General features: G+C 40.5%; 1 protein-coding gene across 12 annotated transcripts in view; it reads right to left on the bottom strand.

Moving 5' to 3' along the window:
* Positions 1–9,746: 9,746 nt before the first annotated feature.
* MAP4K4 (mitogen-activated protein kinase kinase kinase kinase 4) overlaps positions 9,747–17,549 on the bottom strand; it is a 528,397-nt gene continuing 520,594 nt past the window's right edge. For all 12 annotated transcript variants that reach the window (XM_085622755.1, XM_085622753.1, XM_085622748.1 and 9 more), the window contains 3 exons: positions 17,170–17,329; positions 16,203–16,342; positions 9,747–12,874 (listed from right to left, as the gene is read on the bottom strand). In XM_085622755.1, coding sequence (XP_085478881.1) covers positions 12,791–12,874; positions 16,203–16,342; positions 17,170–17,329 — 384 coding nt within the window. In that variant the 3' untranslated portion in view covers positions 9,747–12,790. The remainder of the gene's footprint in view (positions 12,875–16,202; positions 16,343–17,169; positions 17,330–17,549) is intronic.

The raw sequence follows: 17,549 nt of genomic DNA on the forward strand, positions 1-17,549 counted from the left end.
GAAGAAGTACTTTTTTCCAGTTTTTAGATTGCCGACACTTCTTTGGCCACCAGTGGTTCCTTTCTCTCTGTCTGATGAGTTTTCTTATATTTTTTTTCGAAGGTTATTAATTATAGTGTGTACATTTGACTACAAACTGATCCTTTAAATTTGTATTGAGGCTCTTCAAGTATGTTCAACACAACCATTTACACTCTCTGCTAAGGATTAAGAATAGAATTAGTACTTTTTTCCACTTTAAGATGGCAGACACCTTTTACCCACCAGTGGTTCCTTTTTCTCTGTCTGACTTCACTAGGACTTAATAGATGTGAAGCTTTGTTCATCTCTTTGAAAGGTAGTAGTCAAATTCCTCTCGGTTGCCAACTAACTGGTTTATTTGAACTTAAGCTTCAGAAATATGTTCTATATAACCTTTAAGACTTTCTGCTAACAAAAATGAATTAGTATTTGTATTATTTGCCAGTTACAAGATGACCAAAACTTTCTTATCACTGGTGGAACCTTTTCCATGTCCTAACACGACATCTTAATCCAATTGGTACGTTATGTGGGGCATTTAAATGGCTGGAAACAATGAGCACAGTTTCAAGCTCTTCATACTGGACGCCCCTTCTCGCTTACACAGGTGAGGTTGTAACAGAGACTAATAGCCCGGTCTTAGTGCCAGCAGCTTAAGGAGTAGTTTTTTTACAATGATTTTTTCTCTTTTTTCTGATTGCCTTTAGATAATGTTTAAAACTTAAATGGGCACCAACTCCATTATTATGGGCCACATAATGGTTGCACATGAATATTTTTAAGACAGGTGAAATGATTACTTTCTGATCGGTCCTACGAGAAGGATGAGCTTTTTTTTATTTTTTTTTACAAATGTGTGTTTCTAAGATGGACTATTTTGTAGGCTTTTCGGGATCAAGGAGGGGCGCTAAATAGTGTTTTTACAACACAGAGACTCTACAACCTTATAAAGGTTGTAGAGTCTCTGTGATTACTCTAACCAGAGCTTAGGTTCCATTGGACATTAAAGTTGTGGACTTGATTGAAACATTATGGAGTATACACTTTCTTTAGATGAGACTTCCAATATGAGCTAAATATTTATGAGCTTTGGGGGGGGGGGGGGGGGTCGAACAATATATTGTTGTTTCATAATTAAGTACATTTTGGTGATACTAAGACAAAATGTATTCTTTTCTTTATTTGCCATTATATAGATTTGCTTGAATCCTGAGTGATTGATGTCTTTCTTTTCAAATAATTAGAATAACCAACACTTACATTTTGGTGAGCTCTCCGTTTTATACACCAAGAGGACTATTTGAGGGTGCATGTATGGTAGGCAACAATATGTTACTTAACTGTAGTTTATGAAGATACTTTTTGTAGTTCTCCTTATTAGTTATAAATTTCATTAAATTAGACACATCATTGCAACTTTGTGGTTACATTCTTTGAAAAGTAAATTTTTGGCGTAAAAACTTGTTTTAAGTTAGGATGTAAGGTCTTACAATTATAGGCAATAATATGTATTTACCATAGTTCCCTTTACTCAACTCATGTTGCATCTAGAGAAGATACTTTGTATGTAGGGAGCAACACTATTTAAAGGAACACTGAGAACTATCTATGAAAACATCTGTGTAATTATAATTGCGACTATATTGTATGAAATATTTAGATGTTACATCAAAGATTGCCATGCTTATGAGATAATCATGCACTAAATATATATTTTTTGTCTCTGGTTTTTAATGTAACTATTATATGTGTTTTATGAATTATCAATATATCATCTGTTGTCTTTTTACTAAAGTCATGTTTTATGTGTATTTTCTAGGAGGCCTTAAGAAGTCCCTTGGGCCTGGGACGAAACGCGTAGGCTGTACCTTGTTATACATGTGTATTGGAATGAAGATTTATGAATAAAGAGGATAAAGACTTACAATAAGAAAGAATTTGCTGTGTTGTCTTTCTATTCTAGAAGGGTCTGCTTGCTTTTTCTCAAATGTGCTTTGTTCTTTATAAGACAATAGTATTCTATTAGATTATATTTATATACAGTAACTGTGCTCCTCTACTCTTGTTTTTTGCACTTCATTTAGCCCCATTGCCCGCTAGTGCCAGGAAAATTGTAGAGGGTGCTTTCAATTGTCAATTTGAGCCCATGAGTATAGGGTCCTCGGGCCCTTTGACAAATGAGGATGAAGACTGGTCTATTTCAGTTTTGGAGATTGATCCAATTAGGAAATGGACAGACGCTGCAATAAAAATCAACACATTGTTCTTAAATCAGGGGCTGTGAGCCTGCAATGGCAAATCCAATTTGGACAGGGCAGGGTCGCCTACCTTCAATCGAATCACATCAACTAGCTTAATAGATCATTTTTTGGCTGGATCTCAAATATGGCCCTCTTTGGGGGATATGATGGTTTTACCCTGGCAGGACACTGACCACAATGCCCTGTCTCTTAAGTGAAGATTAATTGTCAAAGGTCCAATCAATATCTTGCCGCTGGACAGAAGATTGGGAGTTTCCAATAACAAGGGCAGGGTGAAATAGAGTAACATGGAGACCTAACAGACGTCCTTGGGCCAGATCTATAGAGTGGTGGCTGTTGGGATGAGGGAGTGGTGTTGCTAACCCAAACGGGGGACTACAGCTTATCATTGGGGAGAATCGTTGAAATTCACCAAGGGATGTTTGAAAAACTAAAAAGTTTGTTTTATATTGAGGCCAGGCAAGCAATAGAGAGAATGCGACCTCCGTCCTGGTATAACAAACCGTCTATAGTGGCAAAATATAATCTAGTCCTAGCCATAAGCAACCAAGACAGGACTCTAATTCAGGCAGCACAGGGTGCCCATAAACAGGCTCTCAGTGTAGCTAAAAAAAGAGTGGGAATGGGAAAGGTGGGAGAGCCTCTTATCCGCTGCCAAGCAAAAAGATCAATATGCCTTTTGGAATTTAATGCCCTTTGGTTCCAGGGAGGGGCAGTGTACTATAGGGACTAATATTGCAGCGAGCAATGGGTAGCACACTTCTCTGACCTCTATGTACAGCTGGGTGAAACTCATCTACTCAGACAAATCATTTAGCATAGTCTACAGGCTGTAGATGATGGTATTGGGGGGGGGGGGGGGGATGTCTGGTAATAATCTCCGTATTTGGGAATGACCATAGCCTTTTTGAAATCTCTGTAGCGAAATTTGTGCAGCCTTTAAGATCATCATTCCTAATAAAGAGCCAGGGTTGGATAACATTCCAGAGGACTTGTTCCGGGGGCGAGGCAGATATTTGGGGAGCCTATTTTTCACAGCTATTCTGCAAGGGGCACGTCCTGGGACGGGGAAGAAATTGCCCCCATTTATAAAAAGTGCCCTCGTAAACTCCCCATCAACTACAGACCCATCAGTCTGCTTGATAGCCCTCAAAACCTATTTTCCAGCATCTTACTTGGCAGACTACAGGATTGGATGACAGATAATAACATTGTCCCTGTTGCAGGCAGGTTTTAGGAAGGGCACGAGTACGGTCAACCAGGTGTTCCGACCCCTGATGACCCAGACTTTGGGTTCTGACCGGCACTACAGGTCTATTACCATCAATCCCTGGGAACAGCTAAATATGGTGCGGAACTGTGGGGCGGTCTAGACATCTCTTTGCTAGAATTGGTGGGAAAATGATTCGTGCGAACCTTAGTGGGTGTCCCTATAAGCATGCCTTCATTGCCACAAAGGCTTGATTGGAGGTAGAGACCCCTTTCAGATAAAGTTGGTCTCTGCCGCATTCTCTTCTGGAGGAGGATTTGGGCTACTCCAGAGCCCCGACCATACCAAGATGGATTTGAAGAAATACTTAGGCTGGTGGGTTCATATTAAAGCCACCTTGGGGGAGATAGGGGTACCATCATTGTGGAGTGCCCCAAGAGAGGGTAGGTCAGCCTTTAGGAGCAACATTAAATCAGCATATTGGCAGCATCAAGTGTCCTTAATACACTCAAATGCCCGGCACGGCTCTCTGACCAATGCCTTCCTCTTAATTAAAGGCTCATTCACTAGAGAAGATTTCATGGATGAGATCGAAGTCCCCCCTCCCCCCCCCCCCCCCCCCAAGCGAGGTGGAATCTATTTGTTCACTACCAATTGGGTGAAATCCCGTTTGGCGGATGAGCAGCTATGCCCAGGTTGCGGGGCTTCTAAAGAGTCTCTAGAACATGTAATGTTGTTCTGCCCAGCCTACTTAACTAGTAGGCGTCAATAGATCCTACCACTATGTTGGAACTTGGGGATTAGAGAATATAAATCTGCCCTAAGAATATTAAAAACAGACTGAAGAAACCCATTGTTTTTCGCACTCACCAGCTACTTGTTGGCTATGTGGACAACAAAAGCCAAATTTAGCGCCTTAAACAGATAAATATCTGGTGGTATTCTATTAATGAGCGTACAAGCTTTAAAAGTGCATTTTTAATGTTGTATTTATTTTGAATCCTAATTCTATGTTCACACGACAGTTTAAAAAACAAGCATTAGCATAGCCAATAGGTCTGGCCTTTGGGACCTTATAAGTGTTTAGCCACGCAACAGTTGATGCTGTTGCACCAAGGATATTGTGCTGCATAATTAAATACTTATAAGGTCCCAAAGGCGAGACCTATTGGCTATGCCAATGCTGGTTGCCGCTTGCACGTGTGAACTGTGCCAACCAAGTTTAAAAATGCATTCTAACAATTCGTGAAAGTAACTTGCGGGCTAAGAAGGCTGGAGTATGATCAGACAGACATGCCAAGACGAGGAAGAGCGAAGTACCGAAAGCACCGGGTGTTTTGTACTGTAGAACTGATGACAGGCCTTCGAGGAGGCGGCTGATGGCTGTGAACAGGAACACGATACCCCACCCGGCCCCTGCGTTCTGGACCTTGACCTTTACCCCATGGACAGAACCTAGTAGAAACGGCAGGAGGGAACATTCTATCACAAGTGTCAGGGGGGGGGGGGCGCAAATGGGGCAAAGGGGCGCGACCACCAGCTGCATCATCAACCATTATAAGGTGCATGCCTGGAACCAACAGATGTGGTCTAGCGCTAAAGACGTCCATTGCGAAACCAAGAAGTGTGGTTTCCTTCTGTAAGCAATAGTAAAATACAACCACGTGTTTACGCAACACTAATACAGAGAGGAACTTGTGTACACAAATATTGTTTATATGGAATTAAATTAGCAGTGCCTTAGGACTTTTCACTGACACACCATCAAATGTGTCTAGGTGTGAACTAAAGTACAGCATCTCATGCGTGCTATATGACAAACGTTTCTATAAAATGTGTACATCTCGGATCTAGAAAAACAAAGGCCACATTACCATGAACTGTCAAGTTTTACATTGAAATTATATATATTTCAGCCGAGTGCACACCTTAATGCACAAATACTAAACATCTTGAGAAGTTGAACATCCACACACAAGGATCGGCATTAAAGCCACATAATTGGCAGGAAGTTTCTGCAATTTCACACCATCTTATACTGAGCAATGGATAAGTCAGGTATTCATCCGCTCACAGAATAGTCCACAAAATAAAATATAAAAGACTCTGTATGACCCTCACGCCTCCAGCATAATCCATTTCTAAACCCTACACGAATCCGCTTCAAGCTTGCCAGCCTCTATCTAATGCAAAACATCCCTAAAACAATAGGGAAAAGACACCCAAATGAAACTTCAACTGTGGCTCTGGTCACTGAGCATTCCAAAACAGTTCAGGGGGGTTCCCCAATTCTGAAAGCACTTCGAGATCACTCAGGGATGTGGTGTACCAATGCACTTTCCAAAAGATGCACACATTCTTGTGAGTCTGCTGCAGCTTTTTGAACAATGGATTTAAAAATACCAACAACAATCTGTGTGCTCCGAACTGCAAGAGCGCAGTGTGTTACAGAAAATTAAGAGCAGTGCAAGAAGCGAGGAGGGAGGCAGCACTACTGGGGCAGGGCCTCTGGCGGTCTGCAGAGTACAGAAAACCAGGAGTCTGCAGACGTACCTGATCGGCATGGAGAGTACTCGATGAAGGTGGTGAAGTTATTCATGGAGAGGTAGCAGGTACCGACGGGGTCGCGGTGAGCCTCGTTCTTCAGCGTGCGCCAGCTGTACAGTGGGGCACAGGCCTGTTGAGATGGACAGAAGGTCAGGCGAGCAACAACGGAATGGGGGAGGGGGAGTGAGTGGGAGCGGAAAGGGCCAGTGAAAGCAAGCAGCACTGAAGAGGGAGGGATTAGGTAGGAGTGGGCACAGAGTGGGTAAAAAAAAAAAAAGCACGGGGAAAGCAGCAGAAAAGACGGGGAACACAATTGCAGTGTCGCGCACGCTGTAAAAAAAAAAAAAAAAGCTGCCACGGGTTTACAAAGTGGGAGGGTTGAGGGGAGTGTAACCGAGGATCAGCAAAGCGTTTCCCTTGCGGGAGCGAGCCAGAGGCACCATATGTTTGCAAGTTAATTACAAACATATGGTGTCAAAGCTTGCTCCCGCAAGGGAATCGCCAAACGTGCATGCGTTGCCATTGAAAGCAATGCCACACGTGCACGGTTTTAGGGCGAAAAGTGAATTGATTCCAAAAGGTCTTTTACCTATGAAGCGCATGCGCGCTCCGTAGAAGAGACCTGCAAATGTAAGGGCATTTGCTTTTAGTCCATTCATTTATTGCACTAGGATTATTAATGTTTTATCATTGCTTATTTCTGTGCTTTTATGGTCTCAGGCCGAAATAAAGCTTGAACGAACTTTGCTTTAAGCTTTGTTTTTTTAAGAATTTGGTTACATTTTTAGCTCTGAATGCTTCTCAACGACAAGCTGTAAAGAGAAATCTTGCTAGCCTTCTCTGTACTGAAACACATCATCCAGCAATACTTGTGACCAGTAATTTACATCTGACCACGATAATATTAACAGGCATTTGCAATGCATAGGTCTCGCATTGGCGAAAGTTTGAACTATTGGCATTGTAAATCACAATGCCTATTATTTGTGTGTTTTGTAAAACCTGCAAGTGGTGCGTAAACATGCACTTTGCACTTAAAGTTGTTGCTTTCGAGAAGCAAGGCTGGCAGTAACTGCACCTCTTTTACTGCCAGCCTTGCTTCTTGTAAGCAAGGACTGAAAGTACAAAGAGCCTTGGCAAATACCATTCAGTGGCCAAGCCAGAGTCAGCTGCTGTCACACTTCAGATCAAAGTCTTAGTAACCCTCGGGCACAGAAATTGAGAGGCAAATAGGAGAGAGGCGAGACCTCAAAAGGTCACCAAATTGCATTAAATTACGGGGGGATTCTCGCTGCAGGTATCTCTGCACTTCACCTTGGTACTAGGCTCAGTTCTGGAGACCCAATCTTAGTTTTGTGCCAAGTTATTGAGGATTCATCCGATTAATGTATATAGTTTTGAATTTATCCCATGACGATAATACGGAGTTCTGGTTGCCCCATTTCATTATTATAGCCAATTCTGGAAACCTCGTTTAAGGTATGGGTGCTCTGGAGAACTCTCTTAATAATGAATAAACTTCTGGAAGTATTGTGTCCAGTTCTGGAGGTCATGTGTGGTGTGGAAGACTGCTCACAACCAGGCTAGCGTCCGGCAAACAAAATGGGGCATGGTTTGAACATATGTGCACTTACTATGGGGTCACCATGAAACTGGGCTCATGAACCATGCGCTTTTCGTATTGGACACCATACAGAGCTTCCTAAACGTATCTCTGTGCTGCGCCTCCTTGAAGCGCCCCTGAATAGCATAAACCAATCCATTGCCCTTGTTAAAGCATTATGTACCCGTTTTCTTGAACGTATCACTGTGCTGGATGAATGTGTTAAGGTCAGTGTGTCACCTTGTTACAAAGCCACCTCAAATCAATAGGGATAGACGACCTCGACATGCTGTAAATAACTGTCACCATCCTGTTCACACCTATCAACAGTGATGTGCCTTTATGCGTGTGCTAAATGTATATGTTCGTATGGTAGAATGGCATGACAACTATTAAATATATATGTTGATTATTTGCTTCTTATTTATTCATATATTCTTTTTTGTAAATATCGACTTCAAAACCCGCATTCAGATGCTGCGGGTTACTTACTGTGCCTGTGGATTTTCCTGCGACAATCTGCAGAAGGGTAATGGCGAGGTGGTTCATGTCATCGGCATTGGACCCAGACAGGGTGCAATGACACACCAAGGACCCAGAGGGACCCAGAGGGACACGCCCAGGTACCCACCGTTTGTGGCCCCAGGGTGACGCTTGGCTGTGCCCTGGCATTCCAGAGAGGTTGACTGTCATGGCTACTTGAAGACAGGCCAAATGACCAAATATAACTGGCGGGAGCAGAAATGAATGGGGTCCCAATCCTGCTACCTGTGAACCCGACCCACTGGCAGGTCTCACATGCAGCACTGACCGCGAGCGCCGGCTGGCAACGGTTTTCCTGGCCGGGTGATCCAGCTCCAGATCACGTCACAGGGATGAGCCACTGGCCGGGCGAAGGAGCCTTTTGTCACGGACGCGTCAGAGGTCCTGTGCACTCGGCGGAGTCAGGGGGACCGGTTTGTAGGCGGCAAATTAGCACCACCCACATACTTCAGTAGTGGCATGGCAGGGTTGAGTTGGTTTTACATGCAGGCTGTGAATTGTCCTCGGTGTTAAAATACCAAGTTTGTGCTGCAGGCTAAGATTGGAATGCACTGGCAGAGCTGCGAGGGAGCCCAAGTACTGGAATAAGAGGGGCCACTGCAGATTAAAATTGAGGTGCATTGAGAAAGTGAGAGTGTACCCCTGTGCTAGAAGGTGTCAGGTTGCTCTGTGTCAAGGGTGAGGAGGATTAGCAGCACACCAGATCAGTCCATGTAGTGGAATAGGAGAGAGCGCTGTAGGGCAGGCTAGATGTGCACTGGACAAATTAAGCACGGGCTTGCAATAGTGGAAAACGAGGGTGGGTTGCGGATGGGGATTAAGGTGCATTAGAGAAGGTACATGATGGAAGTCAGTATGAGAATGCGTCAGCACAGACGTGTGTGGGTGTGAGGCCAACAACAGTCAGGTCACTTGAGGTGCTTTCCTATACATAAGTCAGCGATAGTAGTCTCAACAAGCTACAGTCAAGTGGATGTGAAACCAAAAACTGTGTGGAGCCACTAGCAAAATTAAACCAGCCGAGGAATGAAAACCCAAAGAAAAGTACTCATACTGACTCCCCTGATGTCAGTGCTGATGCCACGCCGATGTCAGATTAATGGATTCCATTCCAAAACAAGGCAAAGAAGCAGCGTGAGTGCCGCTGCTCGTTCCCGCGGCAATACTCCAGGGGAGTTAACTTGAAAGAAAAGGCGGGTCATGCACCAACTGTTAGTCTTTTGCAGGCTACCATTTTTTAATGACAGACAAAAGCCAATCCAAACCGGTGACATGGGTTAGACCCCACAAAGTCCATACAACAGATCGCCTGTTTAGGCTCAACCTAAAAAGTGGAAAAAAAGGGGCAAGACGAAATAAGACCTTGAGATGTAAAGCAAAGGAAGGAAAAACAAGAAAATGGTACATTAATTAATGTAAACCAGAAAATTAGGGATTGGTAAGGAAGGAAAGCACCAAGAACAGAAAAATAGCAGAAGGGACGATTTACCTCTGCTACAAGGACAAACTAATGTTCTAACTAGAAACACAAAAGGCTCTAAACAAAATACTGCAAGCCAGCTGGTGTCATTTTGATTTTATTTGAGGAAATGAGGGGGAAACAGAATTTCCATAATACACAATAGACATAAGTTAGAAAGCACTGCAACAAATAAAAATAAAAATAAAGTAGAAAGAAGGTTGAACATGTCTACTTGTCACCAGTCTGCTTTGCAGCTTAAAAATTAGTAATTTTAAATGCAGTTTGTCATTTTATTATCTTATCAGAGTTTGGGTTTATTAATCACAAAATGTGAAGTACTGCTATTAATATGAAAAACTAAATAGAACACAAAAATCACTTTAAAAACCCCATAAATATGTGATGCACATTAGTGTAACAAAACAATTTCTGTAAACATTTTCTCCAACATATTATGTGCATAAGATAAAAAATAACAACACTGCAGTCATACAGTTAGGGTTACTTCAACTTAACAATACAGAAAATAATTAAGTGTAACTTAACCTAGGAAATGGCCTCCCTTAAAAAATCATAGTTCTGAAAGAAGTCTTCATCATTTAGTATATAGTGGTTTTCTTGTAATACTGTTCTAATTTTCAGTTTTGACACCTTGGCACTTTTGAAGATGGGAGCAGTAATTAGTTGTCCCAAGGTGGTTGGGGGTGGCTGGGAACACTTGCTCACTCCAGTTGGGAGCTTCACCAGCAGATGTAGACCTCTGAAAACCGAGGCCATTCCTGAACTGCAGAATGAGTCCTCGCTTCCAAGGTAGTAAAAAAGAGAAGAACTATATTTCAGGCATCTGTCCCACTGGAAGGCTACTGTGTAAAATACAAGATCAAACAGCATAACAAAATTGGCCTATTGTACATGGAGAGGACCTGCAGTACAGTACATCATTAATCCAAAGCTTTGTTAACATTCTCTATGTCCATTATCTTTTCACAAGCTAAGGACAATAATGCTCCCTTACCAACATAGGCTAGTTCGACTATGTCCACATTTTGTTTCAGCAGGATGGAAAATATTAGAATTGGGAGTAAAAAATGTCAAAGTACTTTTCCGACATAACTTTAAGGCTTTCACAAATCAAAACTTATTTAAGTCCTTGTGTACAGGGTGAAGCATCCACAAATACGAATAACTTATAAAAGAGGCTTAAATGTTCTTAACACTTGTGTAAATTAATCAAATTTTGAAATCTGAAGCAGGTTGGACATGAAGACACTCCTAGTCACTTTGATACCCTGTCCTGCCAACCAGAAAACCTTTGTGCATTTGTTGCATTTTTCTTTTTGGCAATCTTGTGACCAGTCAAAAAACAAAACAATTTTGGGTGATTGAAAAATTGGGGGAAAAAAAATCATCATGCCATGCAGACTGGAGAACAGAATACCAAGTCCATATGAGAATAGAAGACTGTGTAAGAGAAACTGAGACTGTTCACAAAATGAACAGCTTAAGGCAGCTGTCAACAAAGTACCCCACGAAAATGGCTGCATCATCAAGACAATGTGCATCATTACATCACCAATAGATTACACAGTCAAAGAGTCTCAAGAAATTATTATGTAGCCATTAAACAAAGGTATTATTGTCGAGACATTTATCACAAATGTCTAAACCTTCTCACAAAATAAAAAAGGAACATTTTATTTGTATTTTTAAAAATTGAGAACTGGGATCTTCCACCTAAACACAAGTATGATTTTATAAGTAAGCAGTATTAACTACATTCTTAAAATAGTTTTAGTGCATTGCATTCTTTAAAAAGAAATATTCCTCACCCCCGCATTCCCGCTAGCTTCCTACAACATTTAACAGTTCATAAAACTAGCATAGCGTCTGTCTTGCTGCACAATTCAAATTTCTTAGAATGAAATTTCTATTGTATTTTTTTTGTGTTTTTTTTATTTTTGGCAAAATGTATCATCTGCCACTGTTGATGTTTTGGTAGAAACAAGACAGGAGGTTCTGTCCCAATCCACGTTAGTATTTAAAGTTCATGTGTCAATATCTTGCCACTATCATAAGGCCATTCTATGATCGCAATGGCTACCCCCTTCTCCTGCGTTTTAACAGTCAAGCATTTTCTTCTAGATGATTTGGTTTTCAGATGACACATCCGTGTTCTCAAGAAACGTATAAACAAAACCACCTCTTATTTTATGCTTTAAAAACAATGAGGTAGGCACAAAAAAAAGGCATAGTCTGGATGTTTTTCTCCCACTCCCGGGTAAAGACATGCTTTTTAAAACAATTGTTGCACTTCCAGGTTTAAATAAAAATTAAACCTTTAACCGAGGCAGTGCTAATACTGTAACAACAAATTCTGATCTACACAGAATCCTTTTGCAGAAATTCAACTAACATTTTAATCTGCTGAATGAGTTTTAGCAAAACCTGGTGTTACAGAAAAATGGCCCACAGCTTTTTAACCAGGTTTCTAAAAAATAAACAACAAAAAATCAAAATACAAAAAGGACCTTTTTACCCTCCTACCCCAAAATTATCTTTCTCTCACTCAAAAAAATATGAGTCTTCCAAATTTTTCTTTCACATTTATAAATATTAACTTCTTGACCTCCGCCTTCCTTTTTGTCCACTCTTTGCCATATCACAGTAAAGAAATTTCAAGAAATTACACTGTTCACACAGTATGTCGGGCTTCTGCTCGTGTTCCCACGTACAAACTCTACTTTTCACCTTCAATCCCATGCTCCTCAGGTCATAGCATCTGCGCTTTAAAGTTCCATTCATGGTCCGCATGCTTTTCCCATACCTCCTTTGCTAACCATCAGTGTCATTCACAGTCTAGAAACTTCCAGAGTTGAGGGTCAGAGGTAAGAAAAGGAAAAAGAAATATTCTGTTCCGCTTTGCGTGATTCCAAACCTAAAACACTTGTAGCACCTGACAGTAACATCTCAACAGCACCAGCTGCATTGCAGCCTGAACGATTAAAAAAAAATTGATTCCCGATGCCCAGGTGCATCTTTAAGTGAAGGGTAGCATCAATGCGCAGGTTGCACTCCAGTTGCAAATTATTCAAGTTATGAAGATCCTGAGGACTTCGATGTGCCCGCAGTTTCCATTACTCTTCTTACCAGCTTAGAAGAGAACTCCGTCCCAAGGTCATGAAATAAACCTGGCTGCTCCCACCGGACCTTACAGATGCAAAGAAAACCTGACAAAGAAAATAAGAAATTGTTGGAGTAAATGTTGTATAACTGATTACAAATTTAGAATTCTAACTTTATCAAACTCTCATTGTTATACAAAAATGAAGACATTTGGCATACTGAAGCAACTATCAGCGACATGGTAGAACCTAACCTCTTGCAACAGGGCTGAGCAACAACAACCACATTATGCTAAACAACCTCAAATTATCACAGCCACATACATCAAACATTTTCAAATATTTAAGCATTTTTCTTTATCGCATAACTTTGTAAAGCAAAGCAGATGCTTAGCATCCTTGATGAGTCAGGGGCACTGCATATCTACACAAATGTAGGGGGTGATCAAGAAGCATTTAATAATATGTTAAAACTTGAAAAATACAACTGAGCTGATGTCAGATAATAGATTTTATTCTAATACTTTCAGACGAAACCTTTTGTTTCACAAACATGTAAAATGAAGAGGTTAGTGTTGAGAAAACAGGATAAGGTTTCCAGTAAATTTTGAGGTGCTAGCAGAGAATGATGCATCATGGTACCTGTATTATTATGTTAAGAATACAATACTTTGTTATGATAGATTAAAGACCTTATAAAAAGTGATGCAGTGATGCTAAAGGGGAATTTGAGAGTTGGATTATCATGCACATTTTTCAGAATCTGAAGCAGGGTGACATTTGACACTAACTGGGATAAAAGTAGAATTTCCATACTCTTTGCAGTATACCCTATTAATGCAAATAGGATACTCATTAGATGCTGTAGCCAGCACCCATCAATACAATTTCCGTCACAAGATGCTAAAATATTCCCTCAATATATTTCTTGATTTATTAATTATATAGCTGTACTGAGCGATCTCCTGACCTCTGAACTTAAGCATCACATAAATGCATAGGCACCCTTGATGGAATATCTCGGTGTGATCTCCAAACAGGAATGTCCATGCTTTTGATCAAACACATTTCTCTTATCACATTGCACTCCAGAGGCACAAGTGAGAGGCAAGCGAGTAACTCTAAATTCAGTAATGCACAACAACATCTTCCATTGATAGGCCCATCTTCATTGGGTTTCCTCATTTGGTCTGCAGTCATGAACTTACTCTTTTCTTCAATTTACATTAAATTTAGCTAATATCTGTTTTAATTGTGTTAATTTAAGCTCAATCAGCTCCTTTGACTTTTCCTATGCCTAAATGTATTACGGCCTTTAGCCTGCATTCAAAGGGCATCTTTTGACAAGGTAGAATGGGTGGTCAATTTGCATATTTCAGATAAGTGTCAGGACATGAGTTTGGAAGTAGTCAATGTTTTTTTCATCAATCTTCCATTTGCTGCAAGGAACTATTTCAATCGAGCCATGCATGGAGCAGAATTAGCACAATTAATCCTGTTCTTGGAATATCCTTTGTGGCTTGCAATATGATCGGGTAGATATTTAAAGAGAACAGGTAGACTTGTTTTAAGCTTCGTTGGCTTTTGACCATGTTAGGATCTAGTGTTCCAATGGGGACCACAAAGATAAACTGGTTGATTAGTTGCCAACAAATTAACATAACAAAGAGGTCCTTTAATGTTCCTTTAAATTATTTACTCAAAAAGTGATGTTTGTAATTAATAGACGCTGAACATTAAAATTATGTAAACTGTGTAGGAATACAAAATTAGTCATGATATTTCAGGTGGGTGGCTGGAAAGGTTAAATGCAGATAAGATTCTGTATTCCTTCATTATGATAGCTAGGTCCCTCCTCTTTTTGTCAAAAGAGGGAAATATGTGTATGAGAATTAGGAGGTGATATGCCAGTCTTATTCATTTACCCCCTCCACTATACACATGCCTCAAAGTTTGCATTCAGATCTGCACCTGTTGTACGGCGTGTACCAAGTGTGGTAAAACTGTGCGTTTGTTGTACAACATAAATGTTGGGATGGTGCGAGTGATTTCCCCGCACCCCTTCAGGAGATGTTGGCACTGCTAGCTCACAGTGCGTCATCCAAACCCCTCAGCTTACAGGGCAACAGATGTGTCTGCAACTTCAGAACATGACAACCCTGATCCCCACCCACCCCCACGAAATCGAGATAACAGATTTAGAGCCTTTTCGTTTGGAATCTTGTGCATGCCCAAAGTAGTACACACGAAATACACAGCAAGGCTTTGCAATATTTGTTGTAGTGTTGTGATTCTTGCATCAAATAAATGTGGTGCGATTATAAGTAGAAAGCTACAGATCAGCATAATTAGCTTTACAAGAACAGTGAAAAGGATAAATATTTCCATCATTGTGCCAAGTCAGTGTATATATGTAGGCATATAAGTACTGGGTATATATGTACTCCTAACAAGCGCTCCCTAACCTAGTCTTGCCTAGGGTGGGTCATCTTCCAAATTCCTGCAGAGTGGACTAACTCCCCGTTCCCTGACGGTAAGTGTAATCAGACTGTCCATTTTGGTGTAGAAATGGCCATGCCCCGTGTTGGTACGCAGGAATCAGCTGAGCTGGAATCCTGACATGTGGTAACTTCTTCTTGTTTTTTTTCTTGCTAATGATTTTGTCATTCTTCACTGTTTTGATAAGCTTGGAACAGTGCATTCTTACCCAATAGGGTTAAGGAAGTGATAGAGAAATGTTTGAATAAATAAAATATACACAACACGCACGTAGTTAGAACAAGACTGATGATGCTGGACCTACAAAAGCATGATAAAAGGGTCTGCCACTATTGTGAACTACAACAGAGGCTTGCTTATGGGCACAACACCAAACTGGTCAAATATGGTGGCGGATCCACCTTTTTTGTCACCACATATGGAGTGAGCATACACCAGCCCAAAATGCTCATAAGCTAGAGAAGAAACACATTAAGGCAGAAGCACAGTATGATATAGCTAAGGTGATTCTGCAGTTTGCTTTAGATAAGAGCACTGAAGTTAGAGTTCTTCTAGAATGCTGGCAAAAAAAATTCTAGTTATGCTGAATCCCAATATTAGGACTGTACAAAAAAAGCACCAGGCACATTGAAAAAGATTATAGTTAACACAGGTTAAATTGTTTTTTCCACTTGTGTGCAAGAACTATATTGGACCACAACTAGACATCACAAACTCATCTGCTAAAATAATAGTTATAATGTGGTTCTACCAACATTACACAGATTTGTGATGCACTATTTTCAAGTTTACACGTCATATTTGTGGTTCTATTTCAAACTCTTTTCATTTTGTAATGACACTTATTTGATATGGATATGAGAACAAAAATACTGGTCAACTATGTCACAAAAAAATGGTGCCATTAAGGGGTTCAAATTTCACGAAAACATACCTTGTCATTCCGTTCACACAAGAACTTCAGCCTCTGTGCCCTTTTGTGCATAAACACACCATCCAAGTGCCCAGTTTCCACTGATCGAATCTCTATAGCCTTCTCTCCCCAGCCCATGATCTGGTTTGAACGAATGTAAGCTTCAAAAACAAAATAATGAAGTTGAAGTACACTAAGAATTCAACGGCAATCAAAAGAGTATAAAATCATATTAACGACAGGAAAAAAGATTAACAGCTCCAACAAAGTTTTTTTAAACTAAATGTAAATACTTCTACTGACGCTTTCAACAATCCTGTATATAGTCATGGATCTTAAACTTGTATTACTGCAAGGTCAGAATTCTTTTAGTTAATGAATGTGATAACGTTTAGGCTGAGATACATCACCAACACACACCAGTCAGCTGCTTTAAATCTGAACACTACAAGGATCAATAGTTGATTCAGGTATCTGACTCACTTAGTAAACTTCATGGTCTTTGAAATGCATTGAGCCAACTGAATGGCCTTGTACTTGCCTTTTGTGAAGTAACAAAATTCTCAAAAACCCAAATGCATCCAATAACTCAGAACTATTCATGAACTTCAATGAAAGTTTAAAAACCGAATCCAGGATAATCCTTTGAAAAAATGGGTAAGCACTGTAGTCATGGTAATAGAAATTGTGAAAAGATGACCATATGAATGAATTTCAGATCTCGACAAAGTACAACAATAATATTACTGAAGTCATAGAACTAGTGGTAGACTGTTAATTCATTTAAAAAGGCTGCCTCTCTTACGTTAATGGAATCTATTGAATATGCTTCCACAGTGATTTTATTGTTACTTTAAATGATGGGACGTCTGTTACTACTTCCCAAGTTCATCGCCATCACATAGATGCACAGCACATGTAACTATAAAAAAAACAATTTAAACACTACACTACAGGTCAGACGCAAGCTAAGGAACTGCAAACGTACCAACGGATGTTGGCATCTCTCCCCACTGCAGAACCACATCTTTGGTGATCCTTCCATACGTGTTGACATAAACTCCTTCATCTTCGTAGCAAACTAATAGCTCCATACCATCTGTGTTGGGTAGAATGATGATTGCATGTGGTTGGATGCTGCTCTGTATCTGGAAAAGGACAACAAAAAGGTTCTGAGAAGCAATAACGGAACTGATGGGGAATAAAAAACGTTTGCACATGCAATAGCCATCACAATGATTTAAACATTTAAGTAAAGATTGCTTTGAGCCAAGCCAGGAAAGTTCATATTTTTAGTGAATGAACGAGATTACAGGGGTGGCGAGCATTTTATTTTGGACAAAACATTAATTTGCAATTGGGCAGATC

The sequence above is a fragment of the Triturus cristatus genome, chromosome 8, assembly GCF_964204655.1.
Source record: "Triturus cristatus chromosome 8, aTriCri1.1, whole genome shotgun sequence".
Lineage (NCBI taxonomy): Eukaryota > Metazoa > Chordata > Amphibia > Caudata > Salamandridae > Triturus > Triturus cristatus.